The 13,797-nt window shown below is 55.3% G+C and overlaps 1 protein-coding gene across 6 annotated transcripts in view; it reads right to left on the bottom strand.

The window, feature by feature from the left end:
- Positions 1-204: 204 nt before the first annotated feature.
- The window catches only part of HIVEP3 (HIVEP zinc finger 3), a 320,556-nt gene continuing 306,963 nt past the window's right edge, over positions 205-13,797 (bottom strand). For 5 of the 6 annotated variants that reach the window (XM_036351227.1, XM_036351228.1, XM_036351225.1 and 2 more), the window contains 3 exons: positions 11,491-11,577; positions 3,401-4,296; positions 205-1,450 (listed from right to left, as the gene is read on the bottom strand). In XM_036351227.1, the coding sequence (XP_036207120.1) occupies positions 644-1,450; positions 3,401-4,296; positions 11,491-11,577 (1,790 nt within the window). In that variant the 3' untranslated portion in view covers positions 205-643. The remainder of the gene's footprint in view (positions 1,451-3,400; positions 4,297-11,490; positions 11,578-13,797) is intronic. The other variant, XM_036351229.1, reaches the window with a different exon arrangement.

Genomic DNA, 13,797 nt, shown 5'->3' with positions numbered 1-13,797 from the left:
CGGGAGCCCTGGGGGAACCAGCCAGCTCCTTCCTACCTTCTGCCTGAGATTATTTTGTGTTGAAATCCTAGGACAGGAAAGTGGGTGTTTTCTGGGCTTGGCTGTGGACGCTGCTTGGGGTCTCCCTTCCCGTGTCTGTGCCCCCCTGCCTGGGGCCACTGGCTGGGGTAGGGTAAAGTGGAATAAATAGGACATACACATCTGTACATAGGAGTGCTTGCTTTTACATTTAATTATATATTTTTAAAAGTTTTTCCCCCTCCCTCAGTGCATCCCCTTTACCTCAGCAAATGGCTGCCTCTTGCCAGCCTTGGGGGTGGCTGCTGACCCCATCGGCGGTGGGTGAGGCCCCACCCATGCCCCCTTTCTCAAAAAAGCAAAAAATATCCACAGCCTCAAACTCTGTGTGTTGTTGTTTTTTTATGTGTGTGTATGTTTTGTTTCTTTTCAAGCAACAAAAGGAATAGAAAAGGCACAGGTCACTGCATACGTGGGAAGATACAACCGATGGGGGCTGAGTGGGAGCTGCTTGGACACACGGACAGATCGGGGAGGGACCCAGGTGAGCAAGATGATTCGAGGAAGCTGCTGGAAGCGTCTGTTGCCCAACCGGAGGCCAGATGCTGAAGCCGTCGGAGAGAGGCTAAGTGCTCGGAGGACCCCTGTCCGCCGGCTGGTGCGGAGGTGCCCCGGGGCCCCCTCTTCCTGAGGGCTCCGGGGAGTCCTGACGGGTCCTGGGTTCCCCAGAGAGGTTCCGCCTCCGGGCTGGGAAGCGGGTGGAGGCCTCGACCAGGCTGCCCACGGAGCCGCTGCAGTCCAGTGGCGAAGGGGCAGAGGCCGGGGGGTTGGCCAGCGTGTGCGGTGATTCCACGCGGGGGCTCCAGGACTCTGCCCGGCGGCCCTGGGGGGGCCGGGGCGAGGCCTCGGGCGGGGTGTGGGGGCTGTGCATGGGCGCGGACTCTGCAGACACAGCCACACGGGACTCCCAGTCGGGAGGTCTGCACAGGCCTCCGCTCGTCCTCTCCGTCTCCTTGGGGCAGTCCCTGCCCTCCAGCTCCGAGGACAGTGTGAACTTGGAGACCTTAGCCACAGGGGACACGGAGGCTGAGGAGCTCTCAGTAGGACTCCAGCGGCCTCGCTCCTGGGCCTCCCGGGCTCCTGTCAGGTCGCTGCCACCCCAGGAGAAGCCACTGACCCAGGCCTTGGTGGGCCCTGGCAGCAGGGTGGGGTGGGCCCCGGGCCGGGCCTGCACCATCTGGATCCCACCGATGGGAATCAGGGGGCACGGGGCGCGGGCCAAGTGCTGTGAGTGCAGAGGGAGGTGGCTGAAGATGTTCTCTGTCCGGGCCGGCATGTGGCTGCGGAAGTCGTGGCGGGCAGAGAAGGGTCGGAAGGAGGCCGGATGAGCAGGGCCAGGTGAGCAGGAGGGACTTCGGGACTCAGCCTTCTGCTAGGGGGAGAAAACAGGACAAGGTAAGGCCAGGTTACACGCTAGGCACATGGACCCCACAAGGCCTAGAAGAGGAGGGGGCATGCCTGAGATCACAGAGCAGCCCCCGCTGAGCTGGGGCCTGAACCGTTCCAGCCCTGCCCACGACATGGCCTGCGCTGGGCCCTCAGTCTGTCCCCAGACATACACTGACCAGGAGCACGCTCAGGCCCTCGCCCGTCATGCCTCCAGCCAGCATGCTTGTCAACAGGGGAAATGGGTGCTCGAAATGGGGTGCTACTGACCCCATGTGCTTGGCCCTTGCGCTTGGTTCTGCTGAACCTCCTGCTCCTAAAATGGTCTTAACCCAACTTTACCCTGGACAGGAGTTCCCACTTTAGGCTCTTGACCTTCACCCACCACCAGGAATTTTAACATGACCCCAAAATTAAAAACCAAGAGAAACTCTGACATTATGTTCCTCCAGAAGCGGGAATCTCTGAGTGATGGTGTTGATGCTGCTGGTGGTGGAGGGTGGTGTTGGGTCATGACAATATCGTGACAGAAAAGATGCTGGAAGGTAAAGGCAGGTTAACAAGGAAGGTGTTGTCAGTGCTGGGGATCACGGCAGCATTGGTGACAGTGACGGTGTAGGATGGTGATGTGGTGACAGTAATAGTGTAGGATGGTGATGTGACAGTGACGGTGTAGGACGGTGATGTGGTGACAGTGATGGTGTAGGATGGTGATGTGACAGTGACGGTGTAGGACGGTGATGTGGTGACAGTGACGGTGTAGGATGATGTGGTGATAGTGACTGTGTAGGATGATGTGGTGATAGTGACTGTGTAGGATGGTGATGTGGTGATAGTGACGGTGTAGGGTGGTGATGTGGTGACAGTGACGGTGTAGGATGATGTGGTGATAGTGACTGTGTAGGATGGTGATGTGGTGATAGTGACGGTGTAGGGTGGTGATTTGGTGATAGTGACAGTGTAGGATGGTGATGTGGTGATAGTGACTGTGTAGGATGATGATGTGGTGATAGTGACGGTGTAGGATAGTGATGTGGTGACAGTGATGGTGTAGGATGGTGATGGTGATGACAGTGATGGTGTAGGATAATAATGTGGTAACAGTGATGGTGTAGGATGGTGATGGTGGGGTAGGATGGTGATGGTGGTGGCAGTGATGGTGTAGGATGGTGATGGTGGTGGCAGTGACGGTATAGGATGGTGATGGTGGTGGCAGTGACGGTATAGGATGGTGATGGTGGGGTAGGATGGTGATGGTGGTGGCAGTGACGGTGTAGGATGGTGATGGTGGGGTAGGATGGTGATGGTGGTGACAGTGACGGTGTAGGATGGTGATGGTGGTGGCAGGATTGGTGTAGGATGGTGATGGTGGTGTAGGATGGTGATGGTGGTAACAGTGATGGTGTAGGATGGTGATGGTGGTGGCAGAGATGGATGGTGGTGACAGCAGTGGTGAATGTGCTGACGATGATGTGAAACACTGATCAGGCTGGTGAGGTGGTGCAATGGTGTGCTGCAGTGTAATGATGCTGAGACGGTGGGCGATGGTGTCAGTGACGGTGCTGAGGGTGAGACAGGGCTGGTGCTGGCTGTGATATCTGAGGTGCTGGTGACAGTGATGCTGGAGATGTGATGACTTTGGTTAAGCTCTGCCATCTGCTCAAAGAACACGGAGATGGGGGTGGGGAGGGCGGGAGGAGAATGGCACAAGGCCAGTTCCAAAGCCCGTGCTCTGCTGCTTCTGAGGCTTCATCACTGGTTTCAGGCACCGCACGGTGCCCGGCACAGAAGGTGCCCCATAAACGTTTGCTAAGTTATCGGTGACCATGGAGCTGGCAGAGCTACTTGGCTCTAGGGCTGGTGCCTCAGGGAGGCGCGAACCTGCAGCCCCCACCCATCAAGGAGGAGCGGCCCAGCCACTCGGGGCAGGACTCACCCACGTGGAGGCGCAGGGCGCGGGGCTTCTGCCGAGAAGCTTGTGAGGTAGAGGCGCGGGCCTGTAGAGAGCCCACGGGGCCAGCCCCGGGCTTGGGCCGCACTCAGCCGCTGAGGTGCTGTCCGGCCCAGCCAAGGCCCACTTCCCTGGCAGCACTGACTGTGGTGGTGACTCGGCCTGGCCTGGTGACCGGCTCCTGGTGGGCGAGTCTCTGGGGGCTCCTGGGTCTTTGGCACCCTCTTGTTCGGGGGGCAGATGCACTCGGGGGGGCAGTTCCCTTACCAGGGGGCGGAGGGTGAGAGGAGACAGCTCAAGTCTTGGAGACCCACAAGGGAGAGGGCCAATCTGGGAGCCAGGCACGCGCAGGGCCGAGGCCTGTGGCTCTCGGGCCAGTGAATGTCGCTGGGGAGAGTCGCTTTTGGTTAGTGGGTGTTTGTGGGCAAGTGGTGAGCGGCTGCCTGCTTCCTTGTTGGGGGACCACGGCCTTCTCGGGGACAAGGCCTTGGAGCTCAGGGCTGAGCTGGTGTCCTTCTCCACGGGGCCCGGAAGGGCTGGCCCCAGCTGAGGGAGGCACAGGATGCTTTGGCTGGACCTGGAGCAACTGCCTGCTTCTGAGCCTGAGCTGCCCCACGTGGTCTGGTTGCCAGAGGCGGCATCTGGGGGCTGCGGGCCCTGAATGGGTGAGTAGTCTGCTGGCAGCGTGGCCGGCGGGCAGGGCAGGGGTGCCTCCGGGGATGGTCCTGACGGCTCATCCTGGCTCTCATCCTCATCCTCATCCTCGTCTTCATCCAGGTCTGAGTCTGAGTCTGAGTCCTCCAGGTCTGAAAACTGGTGCTCCGCCACAGCCTCCGAGCCCTCTCGCCCTTCCGAGTCCTGGAGCGGGTCGTCACTGGTTCCTGCGGGTGAACAGAGGAGACCCGGTCACAGCTGGTCACAGCTGGGCCTCTCTGAGCCCCAGCGTCCTTGTCAGAAAACTGAGCCTGAGAGTCATGGCAATGGCATAAGGTCACTGAGACGAGGAGGACTTGACAAACACGGGTACACTTTGTAAATAATCAATGAACAAAATTACCTTCGTGTCTACCCTGTGCCAGGCCCAGTTCTAAGGGCTTCATGTGCACTAATTCGTTTAGTTCCCAATAATCCTGTGAGGTCAGCACTGTGCTCATCTTCATGTTACAGATCAGGAAACCGAGGTAAGGGAGATTAAGTAACTTGCCCAAGTGAGGTACATAGTAGGGCTGGGGCTGAACCACAGCAAATGCGACAGCCCTCTTTTTGTTGTTTTGATTTCTTCATTAGTATTTCAAAGGCTCCACTATGAGCACGTTAAGTCACCTTGCCGTGCCTCAGTCTCCCCTTTTGTCAAATGAGTGTGATAGTCTCACCTCACGGGGTTTCTTCTTATTTATTTATTTATTTATTTGTTTATGTTTTTATTGATTTCAGAGAGGAAGGGAGAGGGAGAAAGAGATAAAAACATCAATGATGAGAATCATTGATTGACTGCCTCCTGCATGCCCCCTACTAGGGATCAAGCCTGCAACCCTGGCGCATGCCCTTGACTGGAACCGAACCTGGGATCTCTCAGTCCGCAGGCAGATGCTCTATCCACTGACCCAAACCAACTAGGGCACCTCACAGGGTTTGATAGTAAATGCACCACCTAACACATAGTGAGGACTCAAATAATTATGGTCCCTCTTAATACAGTTAAGAAGAAATCGGTGGTTCTGGGACACAGCAGCCATGCTGCCCAGTCCAGCAGCATGGAGCCCAACATGGAACCACTTAAATTGTTAAGGGGGTGGGGGGACAATTCGAGAATGAATTATTAGTAGTGAAAATTTTGCATTTCTTATGGTTCTAGGGGCCTCATATACAGTGTATAAATATATATTGTGATATATTTATGCATATCAATTCTCTATTATATGTTTTGAAACTTTATTTGCTATTTTTTCATATCACTTCATATTATTATTATTTTTTTAATATATTTTATTGATTTTTTACAGAGAGGAAGGGAGAGGGATAGAGAGTTAGAAACATCAATGAGAGAGAAACATTGATCGGCTGCCTCCTGCACACTCCCCATTGAGGATGTGCCTGCAACCAAGGTACATGCCCTTGACCAGAATCGAACCTGGGACCCTTCAGTCCACAGGCCGATGCTCTATCCACTGAGCCAAGCTAGTCAGGGCTATTATCATTTTTATTTTTAAATATATTTTATTGATTTTTTACAGAGAGGAAGGGAGAGGGATAGTTAGAAACATCAATGAGAGAGAAACATTGATCAGCTGCCTCCTGCACACCCCCTACTGGGGATGTGCCCGCAACCAAGGTACATGCCCTTGACTGGAATCGAACCTGGGACCCTTCAGTCCGCAGGCTGATGTTCTATCCACTGAGCCAAACCGGTTAGGGCTATTATTATTATTTTTAACAATTTCTTAGTGATTTCTTCCTCAGTACTTCAGTTGTCCTTTTGTTCTTTTGTTTTTCTCTTTCATGGATGCCATGTTCTTTGGAAGCTTGTTTAGACCAAGTTAATGGCCTTTTAGGCTTCCTCCACATGAATAGGAGTTCACTTTTTGACTAAAAAGAATTGTATGTCACAGAGGGGGCATCAGGATTTTAGAGATGCTTAGGTGGGACATGGCCAAAAACAGGCTGGGAACCCCTGGTCTAAACACACACCTGCCACCATGGCTGGGCTGCTGCTGGTGGTACAATGCCACTGGGCAGGTGCAGGCCCAGCCTCGGGGTGGGGGTGGGGGTGGGGGGGGGGGTGGGGTGGGGTTGGCTAAACTGGCCTCGGGCTGCAGAGCCGGGTGCAGGTGGGGGAGCATTCTAGCAGCTGCTGCCCAGAGGACCTGCTATCCTTGCAGAAACCTGAGCTGCTCCCAGAGTGGGGCGGGGAGAGTGGAGCTCTGAAACATCAGCCTCCTGGTCTGACTTCTGGCAGGGCAGCCCCAACCAGCTGATTCACCTCTAACATGACAGAGTCTCATCTGGGCATCTCTGACATGGGCAGCGATCAGGACTCTAGGGAGAGCTCCACTAACATCTGGCCCAGCTGGCAGGCTCCTGAGGGTTTGGGCCCTGCTCACCCATGTCCAGGCTCATCGCCAGTCCCACTACCTCACTCAGACATACCAGCACCCATTCCACTACGGACCAAGAGAACTGGACACACAAGCTGACCCAGGCCACCGGTGCAGCCAGGCTTCTGAACCCTGCCATGCCAAGATGCCCAGGGGCCAGAAAGCACAGCATTCATGCTTCCAAATAGCTAATACACAGCAATAAGATGCACGAAATGAAAGACAGTGGCATCCAGGAAGATGTAGGTAAAAGACCAGGGGGTGGGGTTGGGGCTGGCAGGTGAAGGGAGGGCCCAGGAGTCCTGGCAGCTGGGAGCTGATGATGAGAGAAGGGAAGGGACCTGGATATAGAAGGGAAGGGGTGTGGAAGGGAGCAGGGATATGGAAGGGAGCAGGGTTGTGGAAGAAAGAGGCTGTGAAGGGAACAGGGATGTGGAAGGGAGGGGCTGTGAAGAAAGCAGGGATGTGGAAGGGAGGGGCTGTGAAGAAGGGATGTGGAAGGGAGGAGCTGTGAAGAAGGGATATGGAAGGGAGGAGCTGTGAAGGAAGCAGGGATGTGGAAGGGAGGAGCTGTGAAGGGAGCAGGGATGTGGAAGGGAGGAGCTGTGAAGGGAGCAGGGATGTGGAAGGGAGGAGCTGTGAAGGGAGCAGGGATGTGGAAGGGAGGAGCTGTGAAGGGAGCAGGGATATGGAAGGGAGGGGCTATGAAGGGAGCAGGGATGTGGAAGGGAGGAGCTGTGAAGGGAGCAGGGATGTGGAAGGGAGGAGCTGTGAAGGGAGCAGGGATGTGGAAGGGAGGAGCTGTGAAGGAAGCAGGGATGTGGAAGGGAGGAGCTGTGAAGGGAGCAGGGATGTGGAAGGGAGGGGCTGTGAAGGGAGCAGGTATGTGGAAGGGAGGAGCTGTGAAGGGAGCAGGGATATGGAAGGGAGGGGCTATGAAGGGAGCAGGGATGTGGAAGGGAGGAGCTGTGAAGGGAGCAGGGATGTGGAAGGGAGGAGCTGTGAAGGGAGCAGGGATGTGGAAGGGAGGAGCTGTGAAGGAAGCAGGGATGTGGAAGGGAGGGGCTATGAAGGGAGCAGGGATGTGGAAGGGAGGGGCTGTGAAGGGAGCAGGGATGTGGAAGGGAGGGGCTGTGAAGGGAGCAGGGATGTGGAAGGGAGGGGCTGTGAAGGGAGCAGGGATGTGGAAGGGAGGGGCTGTGAAGGGAGCAGGGATGTGGAAGGGAGGAGCTGTGAAGGGAGCAGGGATGTGGAAGGGAGGAGCTGTGAAGAAGGGATGTGGAATGGAGGAGCTGTGAAGGGAGCAGGGATGTGGAAGGGAGGAGCTGTGAAGGGAGCAGGGATGTGGAAGGGAGGGGCTGTGAAGGGAGCAGGGATGTGGAAGGGAGGGGCTGTGAAGGGAGCAGGGATGTGGAAGGGAGGGGCTGTGAAGGGGCAGGGATGTGGAAGGGAGGGGCTCTGAAGAAGGGATGTGGAAGGGAAGAGCTGTGAAGGGAGCAGGGATGTGGAAGGGAGGGGCTATGAAGGAAGCAGGGATGTGGAAGGGAGGGGCTGTGAAGGGGCAGGGATATGGAAGGAGCAGGGATGTGGAAGGGAGGGGCTCTGAAGAAGGGATGTGGAAGGGAAGAGCTGTGAAGGGAGCAGGGATGTGGAAGGGAGGGGCTATGAAGGAAGCAGGGATGTGGAAGGGAGGGGCTGTGAAGGGAGCAGGGATGTGGAAGGGAAGGGCTGTGAAGGGAGCAGGGATGTGGAAGGGAGGAGCTGTGAAGGAAGCAGGGATGTGGAATGGAGGAGCTGTGAAGGGAGCAGGGATGTGGAAGGGAGGAGCTGTGAAGGGAGCAGGGATATGGAAGGGAGGGGCTGTGAAGGGAGCAGGGATGTGGAAGGGAGGAGCTGTGAAGGGAGCAGGGATGTGGAAGGGAGGAGCTGTGAAGGGAGCAGGGATGTGGAAGGGAGGGGCTGTGAAGGGGCAGGGATATGGAAGGAGCAGGGATGTGGAAGGGAGGAGCTGTGAAGGGAGCAGGGATATGGAAGGGAGGGGCTATGAAGGAAGCAGGGATGTGGAAGGGAAGAGCTGTGAAGGGAGCAGGGATGTGGAAGGGAAGAGCTGTGAAGGGAGCAGGGATGTGGAAGGGAGGGGGGTGCAAAATATCCTTCGAAGTTTTGCCCCAGGCCAATCTTTAGTGGAGGCAGGCTTCAGACCCCGAAGTTCCTGGGCAGGGCCTCCCCCTCATTTACATATGGGGAAATACAGGCCTAGAGGGAGGCAAGAGGGGCTTCCCAGGATCACCCAAGGGGTAGTGGCCAAGTCAGCATTAAGGTTTATGACTCTTGCGTTATTATACTGCCAGTTCAAAAATGATTTTATGCATCGAGTAGCAGCAAATGGTCTGGGTTTGAATCTCAGCCCCCCCCTTCCTTGCTGTGTGATGGTGGATCATTCACTTTCTCTCTGTGTTCAGTTTTCTCATCTGTAAAGTGGGGGTAAGAATAATTAAAGCCACCACATGACGCTTACAACACATAGTAAGTTCCTAATAAATCTTAGCGATTATCTCAGGTAGCCAGGACCTCAGCAGACAGCCAGCACTGCGAGCACCTCCCAGCTGAGGTCAGAGGGAGAGTCAGGACAGGGTCCTCTGATCCCCAGCAGGGAAGCTCCTAAGACCCTCTCTAAGCAGGAGGAGGCTGAGGCTCAGAGCAGGCTGGTGGCCTGCCCTGGACAGCTGTTGCAGGGTGATGGAAGCCAAGGGTCCTCTGCCCAGGGCAGGGTTCGGCAGGCCTGCACATCTGGGCTCCTGCAGGGCTCAATGGCATGCTCCTACCCTGGGGGCCCACTCCTAGCGCCCCTCAGGGAGCTACGGGTCACTGAATGAAGCGCGCTCCCGGGCTTTGGCCCCGCGGTGGCGCTGGTGCTCAACCTCCTCGCTACCAGGGGCGGAGCTGCGGCGCTGGCCCAGCCACCGGGAGGCAGTGGTTCCTAGGTGTGCTGATCGCCACTCAGTGTCTAACAGACATGCTCCTCCCAGAATCTTCCTCATCTTGGGAAGTAGCAACTCCATCCTTCCAGTGTCTTAGGTTACAAACCTCGGACTCACCCTTGGCTCCTTTTTCCCCCAATCCCCCACACCTCTCACCTCCAACGTGTTAGCAAAATCTGTTGACTCTACCTGCAGAATGCACGCGGAATCCCACCACCTCTCCCCACCTCCACCCAGCCCACCCTGTCCCAGCCTACGTGTGCTCAGCCGCGCCCCCTACCAGCCGTCCCCTGCACACAGCCAGTCACAGAAAGTCAGAGGACATCACTTCCTCACCTCACCGAATAGCCAAGTCTGTCCTTGACCTTCACTACCCCAGCTCTTTCTGACCTCAACACCCCCAACTCTAGTCCTCAGGGGCTCTGCACCTGCTGATCCCTTTGCAGGGAGAGCCCTTCCCAGACGCCGCATGGCTTCACACCAGCCTAACAGGCCCCCTCCCCACACTTCCCAGCCCCTCACTTAACAGTTTTTGCTTCATACTCATTGGCCCTGCCCAACACACATGTTCCTTGCCAGCTCCCCTCCTTCTTCAAGGATGCAAGCTTGTGAGGACAGGAACTATGCTCTATTCACTGCAGAACCTCCAGCACCTAGAAGAGGGCCTGGAACAGGGCTGGTGCTCGGATATCATTTCCGTAAGGAATGCATTGATTTCATCCTCAGATAAGGTGGGCACAGCCATCCTTGTGGCCTCACTGGGAAAATGAGGTTGGGAGAGAGAGGCAGGGACCAGCCCAGGGTCCTGCAGTTGACCCCCGGTGTAGTGCCAGTCATAACCTCTTGATTCCCACCCAGGGAGGGCTCAGGCTACCCCAGCCCATCAGGCATTGGGCTGGTGTAGAGCCAACATTTATTTGTGACCTTGGGCATGCCTTTTACCTGTCTGAGCTTTCCTTTCCTCAACTTAAAATGGGCCATACAAGTTTCCACCACTAGTCACGAGGACTCAGTGAGACAACTGTAAATGGCCTGATGTACATTCTTGGTAAGTAATGATAACCCCATTCCTCGTTTTGGGGGAACAGCCCTACGTTCATTGCGTTCTATTCAATAAAGATGATATATTTCACCCAAAAGAAAATATGAACTAATGCATTTGTAAGACTGCAAACACATCCCCAAATCAGAAAAACAAAAGCAACAAAAGCAGAAACACACACACACACACACACACACACACACACACACAGCCTATCTACCTGCCGAAGCCCCTGTGGCCTCCTCCTTGGTTGCTGAGGCTGGGCAGGGTCCCGCCCGACCCACTGCCTTAGATTCACCTTCTCCTCTGCCATGTCTCCTCAGAAACTGGTTCTGATACGATGCCTCTTGCTGAGGAAGGACTACAACCGGATGTGGAGCTGGCATGTGGGATGGGAGGGGAGCGGCAGGTCTGGCTTTGGCTCTCTTGAAGACTCCAGCTCTAAAAGGCCCAGGGGCCAGTCCCCGTCCACAGTGTGTAGGTGTGAGTGTGGGCATCAGCGTGTAGGAGAGCGTACCTCATAGTGGCAAGGTGAGGATTTGCTAGGATACTTTGCTGCTATAATGACATATGTTTAGAACAGACCTGACACGTAGTGGGTGCTGTCAATGTTGACTGGGATTACTCATTGTATTAATTTTCTCAGCACACATTTACTGAGCACCCTCAAGCACAAGACACTCCCCCTGCGTGGTAGACTGTAACGCACAATAGTTATAGCTGCACAGCACGGACTCTCAGTGTATGGGAGGGAGGCGGTTATTCTGTGAATTTAACCCCTGTCTCCCAATAGTTGGGAAAATTGGAAGAGAGGGAGGGGAGGCAGAAGTGGGGGTCCGAAAAAAGGAGGACAGAAAGGAAGGGGATGGGGATGGTGAGGGGGACAGGAAGAGGAGCAGGCAGAGGAGCGGGAGGGGGAGATGGAGAGGAGGGAAAGGCAAGTTGGCAATTTGTTACCTTCTTCGGCTTCCAGCTCCTCCAGCACCCCCGTCTCTTGGCACTTTTTGCTGTGGGCCTTCGACTTCATGTGCTTAGTCAGATTCCCTGGAAAGGAATGAGAACAGACTGAAGCTTGGTTGGAGGGCAGGGGCCAGGGCAGTCCCAGGGCACGCAGAGGCAGCCCCTGGCTGGCAGGCCATGGCTCACAGACTGGCTGTGACCCTACCAGCTTTAGGGGCTGGGCAGGGGCCTGTACTCAAGCTGGAAGTGCAGCCTCAGCCACCCTTCAAGGCAGCATATAGGAACTGGGGTGTGGGGTGGGCTGTGAGGGGGCACAGGGTATAATGAGAAAGTGAGATGCTGGTTAAGAAAAACAAACAAAAAAGAAATTAAAAGACATCTCGTGCCTAGGCTTTTCCTGCTTTTGATTGGACTCCGGGCTCAGGAGCTGGTGACACTCATCAAGCAGGTTGTTGGCTTGGCCATCTCCCATGCTGGGTGGCGACAGGGCTCCTGCTCACCAACACGGTGATTTGGGTACGAGGATGCCCTTCAGTTGAGGAGACTTCTAGGGCAGCCCACAGGGAGCCACGAGGCTGGGGCCCAAGCCCTGGCTTCCTTAGAAAGGTAATGTCCTGAGCCTCAGTTTCCCCAGGTCACTGTGCAGTGCAGTGGAGGAAAGGCTGGGCAAAGGCCCTGCCCACTCTATGCCCATGGAGTCCTCAGGGGTGGCTAACTCTGCCCCAAGTGGTCAGTTCAGCCCCACAACCGATGAGCAGGGACCGCTGCTCTGTGAAATCAAGACAAAGGTAGAACACCTTCAGCCCCCCCCCACCCCCCCACACACACACGTGTGCTCAGCACTTCGCAGGCCCTAGAGCTCGGCGGCAGGAGTGCTCTGTGAAGGAGAGGCAGGGCACCGCCAGCCTGCCCAGCAGGATGCAGGCCAGATGCCTCACAATGTTCCTTTGGCTACCTCCAAAGGTGACATGCTCATCGCTGCTCTGTGGATTGCTACATTTCCATATGGTCCTTCATGCTATAAACCATACGTTCCCTGAGTTAGGTGCTCTGTCTCACAGATCTTAACAATTGTAAGTCTGATGGATGAATGGAAGAAAGAAGAATGGATATTTAACAGATGCATAAGGGAGACTGGTGGATGGGTGGATAGATAAGAGGAAATACAGAGGAAAGGAAGGACCAGAAGAGATGGACAGACGGATGGGACACTGGATGATGAGATAAGCAGATGGATAGATAGATGGGGGATAAAATATTAGATGAAAAATAGAAATGAGAGAGTAGATAGAAAGTGGGTCAATAAACGGATGGGAGGATGGAGAACTGGATAGGAGGATAGACGTGAATGAATGGGTGAATGGATGCATGCACATTCACACGCAGGGGAGGCCAGACAGGCAGGAGATAAAGAAATGTATGGAAGGATGGACTGGTGTGAGGACAAATGTGAGAAGGGGAGGGACATATAGAATGAGAAAACCAGTGGGGAGATGTAGATAGGAAGGCAAACTATTATATGTGAGGATGGGAGAAATGGATAAATGGGAGGGTAGACGATGGATGGGTAGGTGAACCAAAGGGTGGTTCTTAATCACACTGAGAATTTTAAGGAGCCTTGAGGGTTTTGCTGGGAGGGTAATGGGAACCTCAAGCTGGGATTTCTTTAAGTGTGGAGGTCAAGGGCAACAGGGATGGAAGAGGAGCTGTGTCTTTTCTTTCCTCCCCTTAGTCGTAGTTCATGCCTGCCTCTCTCACCTCCAATTTTCCTCTTATAACCGGGCAGAAACCTAGGTCCTTTACTGCTGACCAAATTGGGAGCAGAGTCATCGCTTCCAGAGAATCCTGGGGCCAAAGGGTTCCCAACGGCCCCTACCCAGCATCAGGGGCCCCACCCTCACTGTCGTGAGTGGGCGAACCCTGAATGGGACGTCAGGGGTGGTAAAGGCAGCTGGGGTCTTCCATGGGCCAGAGACACAAACTGTCTCCTGAGGTTCTGGGACCACCCCGCCCCCAGCCCCCGAGCCCCCCAGCCCCCAGCCCCCCAGCCCCTGACTTCCCCAGACCACAGAGGACCCTGGATGTTGCCCATTCTGGCTATGATGTTATTTGTTGTACATGTTCCGCCTGGAAGGTCTGGGTCACTTTTCAACCAAGTGAGATGCCGAGCACACAATGGTGCACAACAGCCACGTGTGGGAAATGCTCTTTCATCACAGAAGCAAAGTCTTGGAAGGAACCTCACAGACCATGTAATCCAACCCCCACCGGGCCCAGGTTTCCTGCTTGTGCCCTAGCTCTGCA

The sequence above is a fragment of the Myotis myotis genome, unplaced genomic scaffold (assembly GCF_014108235.1).
Source record: "Myotis myotis isolate mMyoMyo1 unplaced genomic scaffold, mMyoMyo1.p scaffold_m19_p_2, whole genome shotgun sequence".
Classification (NCBI taxonomy): domain Eukaryota; kingdom Metazoa; phylum Chordata; class Mammalia; order Chiroptera; family Vespertilionidae; genus Myotis; species Myotis myotis.
This window is presented reverse-complemented; position numbering and strand designations above follow the sequence as displayed.